This window comes from Orycteropus afer, unplaced genomic scaffold (assembly GCF_000298275.1).
Source record: "Orycteropus afer afer isolate SDZICR_OR568_19922 unplaced genomic scaffold, OryAfe1.0 scaffold00617, whole genome shotgun sequence".
NCBI classification, from domain to species: Eukaryota; Metazoa; Chordata; class Mammalia; order Tubulidentata; family Orycteropodidae; genus Orycteropus; species Orycteropus afer.
The window spans coordinates 577,870-582,468 of NW_006922204.1; the positions used below are offsets into that span (position 1 = coordinate 577,870).

Below are 4,599 nucleotides of genomic sequence, written 5' to 3' on the forward strand. Positions count from 1 at the left end.
TGGTTAGCAGTCAAATGCCTTAGGCATACTACCCCCGAGGAAACTGAGAATGAAAAAGAGAACATGGCCAGCTCTTCAGTGGCAGAGGTGAAGGTGTCTCACCCTTGGTCCACTATGCTATTTTGTGGCTTTTCTCAAGTTGTGTCCTTTGCCATGGTATATCTTTCTCTGTGATCGAGGCCAACTGGTTAAATAAGGTGTTTTAAAAAGAAAGTCTTTAATCTCAGAGGGTTGAACAGTTCCATCATGATAGCAGGTAATGATCACTGAACCTTGGTGAAATCAATGCTGTTAATATAAACTAAGTACTCCCAAAGACCCTGTTATTGTTTTTCATTTTCTTACAGATTCTAAGTCAGTCAGTTGTTGCTGAATGCTCCATAATTATGAAAAGAATCTTACTCTTTGCATATGGGAAGATATCCTGTCTTCATTATGACTTTTTCAAGGTTGAATAATCCTGACTGCACCTGGTTTCATCTAGTAACTTTGGGGGGAATGTAATCTTTGTTTACCATGATCTTTTTGTGGCAAATGAAGCATAAACAGTGTCAAATGTGTTGCATGAAGTGTGATATTAGTTTGACTGTCAAATGAGCTATTTGAATCTTTGAATCCAATATTAGGGTCTTTATTTTTCTTTGCATGGAATTTTGTTTTTCCATCTTTAACTGTTGTGAGGGATGACTTTTAATTTTCTGAGCTACTGTGTTTTTTTTCTTTTTCAATCATCCCCACAGTCCTCCCTTCCCCTCTTCCCCACCTCCCCTCATCTCCCCACAGCTGAAAACCATGCAACTCTTTTAAGAATTTTAATCATCTGCAGAAATGAAAATTCTTAGATGGTTTTATTTCTATCAGGACAAATGGCAAAAAGAAAGCACTGATGAGCTGTTTTTTGAAACTGGGGTAATCGCCCTTGTGAACAGTAGCCTTTGCATGTGCCAGAATTTTCTTAGTGCCTCAGATAAGTGGCTGTGTTGATTGGCTGTGCTGAGTTCCTGCTGTCTTAATTATTCATGGCCCTGGGAGTCTGCAAAGTGGCCATCTCTTAGCTTGATGATCAGATCTTTGGTGTCTCTTTCCATGTTTTCATGAAGCATGACTTGAAATCTAGGGAGGAGTATTTTTATTACAGTTATTATTTATTTAAAAGCTTGTTTTATATTCAACATAACACGTACATTTAGTTTCATTCCCGATTCGCCATATCCAACCCTAACCCAGTCTCCTCCCCTCCCTACCCTATAACCTTCCCCCTATATCCCTCATATTTATGCACTCCTGTTTGTCCTGCATTTCCTCAGTTTGAATGCTGTTCGTCCTCTGGTGTCCCATGGTCTATTGCTTTAAGGGATGTATTGCCATAGAGTATGTGGGTTTGTTATCCTGAGTTGAGTGGTCTGCATGTACATCTTGTTAACTATTGAGCTGAGAGCCCACCCCTGGGGGTGAGTTTTATTCCAGGAGCAGAATGTATTCCAGGGCCATAGTATTGGGAGTCTCACCAGATATCATCTGACCAGTAATTCTGGTCATTATTGAGTTTTTGGATTTTGATCCATGTTTTCCCTCCCACTCTATCCAGGATCTCCAGAGTTGATCCTTTCCTGAGTGGTTGGCATTGGTAGCTGGGCACCATCTAGTTCTTCTAGTCTCTAGGGCCATTGTGTCCTAGGGCTGATTGCTTGTAAATGCCCCGCCCTTTTTTTTTTGTTCTTCTTCACTTAGGAAGGAGTATTTTTACTTTGTGGTATGTATTACTTAGGGTTCTCAAAAGGAGAAGTATCTATTGCTTTGGTTACTAAACCATTTAATCTGAAATGAAAGAGAAAGGAACATTATAAGTAACACCTAGCCAGATGTCTGAAGTAGCCTGTGTGGGAGAAAGGGTGAAATAGCAGATAACAGTAGAATCCTATTATGTTGTTATTATGTTGAGATACTATTATATGGAAAAAATATAGGAGATAAATTGCATTTTCCCCAACACGATTTTGCATGTAGACAAGTAACTGATGCTCCGTCTTTATACTCATAGACAGATGTGATTTTTTTCAACGTTTTATTGTGATCTGTGTGAAATTTTACATAGCAGATTCATTTTACGTTCAACAGTTCATACACATTTTGTATTCCCCACAGTATAACACTCTCCTGCCACTTCTTCCCTGTGGTTTTGCTTTCCCTGTGCCCTCTTGCCTATGCATTCCTACTTCCCTACCTTTTTTCTCTATGCAAATGCTGCCCTTCTGATCTCCCATGGTTGATTGTTCTAAGGAGTGCATCTCCCTGGTGTAGTTGTTCACCTCATAGGCCTGTGTATTGTTCGGCTGAGAGTTAAGGCAGAGTGAGTTCAATTCCATGATTAAAGGGTGACTAAGAGGGGTTTCACCAGTCTCTATCACATCAGTAAGCCTAGTCTTTTTTATGATACTAAGTTTTGTTCCACATTTTTCTCCCACTCTATCCAGGATCTTCAACTTTGATCCCTTTTCAAGTGGTTGGCATTGGTAGCTGGGTACCATCTAGTTCTGGTCTGAGGGTCATGTAGGCTGAGGTTCTCGTGGTCCATTAGTCCTTTGGACTAACTGTTTCCATTTGTCTTTCATTTTCTTCACTCTTCTTTGCTCTGAATAAGGAGAGACCAGTAGTTGCCTCTTAGATGGCTGCTTGCAAGCTTTCAAGACCTCAATTGTTACTCTCTGAAGTAAGATGTATAGCATGTTGTGCCAATTGAACTTCATGTCTCCCGCAACCATGGTCCCCAACCTGCAGGCCTAACGACCTAGTCCCTCAAGGTGCTTTTTTATAGCCTTGAAGTTATCCTGACTGCCTCTTGTTACATTTAAACTGTGTATGGACATTTTTATAGCACATACAAATACATGTGTATGAATATCGTCTGCCAAACCTGTGTATGGTTGTGGTTATATTCTATTTGCTTATCCATACCTGATCTGGCCTGTCTACCTAGGTATCCACCCGTAGATTAGTGTTTGCTGTTACTGTTAATGCAGTGTTGTATATGCAACAGTGTTTGCCTTTATTGCCTGTACCACTGTATACTTCTCCATGTCTTCCTTTTCCTCAGTGATAATGTGTCATACGCTTTTCTTATATTGCTTGACCCTTCACCTGTATCAAACCTGTCTCTTCATTATCCCAGATGTTAGTTTTTATCAGTAAAGAACAGTATTAAAAAGGACTTTAGTGCTCTAGTCTTGGATCTCTAGGTTCTCACAAGAGGTTTAAGTATGAGATTTGTTGGAGAATAGTTTGCTGTTTTAGTTTCTCTTAATCTGGGTAATTCTGGTTTCAGGGAAAATGTTTGTATGCCAGTTAGAGATTCATTAGATCTCCTATCCTCCCAGTGGTCACAGATTTCACCACTGTGATAGTTTAGTATGGTATATGTACTGATGAAAGGAACTGGTGTTGGGAAGTGGGCAACAGATAGAAATTTGCAGTCAGAAATGAGTTATCATGAAGGCATATATGTTTAAGTACATTCAGTGTGCCTTTGTCTTACACTTTTAATTTGATGTGATTGAAATATTTCTTATGGTTTTCTCTTGTTCTTTCAGGTGTAGTATTTCTGTTTGGCAAAGTCCGTCAAAACCCATGTGAGCTGTTGTGTCATGGTGAAAAACATTGAGCGAACACTCTACTTCCTTCCCCGTGAAATGGTTAGTGATGAGCTTTTAATTCCTAGTAACTGTATATTCCACACATTCTGTGTTCTTCCACCAACCCTGTCCTATAACAAGGCTACATGTAGATCATCCACAGACCTGAGGCTTCTTTCTAATGGTCATTCCATTGATTGTCAGCAGCTCTATTAACAAATGAAAACCCATTGCTGTTGATTCGATTCTGACTCATAGTGACCCTGTAGGATCCATAGGGTTTCCAAGGCTGAAATCTTTACAGAAGCAGACTGCCACATTTTTTCCCCATGGAGCAGCTGGTGGATTTCAGTTAACAGCCAAGGTGTCATCAGGGCTCCTATAACAGCTCTATTAGAGGTTGGAAAAAGCTAGGGAAATGAGAACTAAGTTTTGCAACTTGTTAGAGTGTAACAAGTTTTAGTTTATAATGCTATCTTTTCCCTCACCTCTCATTTCCATAATTGAGGTTGAGAGTACGTGACTCAAAAATGTGACATGGCAGTTGGCTGAATTTTCACTTGTACTGCATAGGCAGCAGTGCCATTCCCTCTGTGGCCACTGAACAAAGTCAGTGCCATTTGCTCTTCTTTTATTGGAACTTAACATCCCCACTCCCACCCTAATACTGTCCCCTTCTAGTCTAAATTGAACTGTGGAGCTTCTTGGTCAGGATTTACACTATTTACTCTCCTGTTTTGTAGGACTGATTATCTTTATCTCTCTGGTTTGCTTTTATGATGCCATTGGGAGGAGTTAGGCATTCGGTTTGGCCTTCCTACATTTTTTGGGTCTGTGTGCATCTTTGGACTCACCTACAAGACCATGCTATGTTGTTGTTGTTGTTAAGTGCCGTCGAGTCGTTTCCGACTCATAGCGACCCCGTGCACAGCAGAACGAAACACTGCCCGATCCCGCGCCAGCCCCACAA

General features: G+C 40.5%; 1 protein-coding gene across 1 annotated transcript in view; it reads left to right on the forward strand.

The window, feature by feature from the left end:
* POLA1 (DNA polymerase alpha 1, catalytic subunit) overlaps positions 1-4,599 on the forward strand; it is a 431,865-nt gene that overhangs the window by 59,737 nt on the left and 367,529 nt on the right. The window contains 2 exon segments of the mRNA XM_007956408.1: positions 3,588-3,609; positions 3,611-3,689. Of these exon segments, the coding sequence (XP_007954599.1) occupies positions 3,588-3,609; positions 3,611-3,689 (101 nt within the window).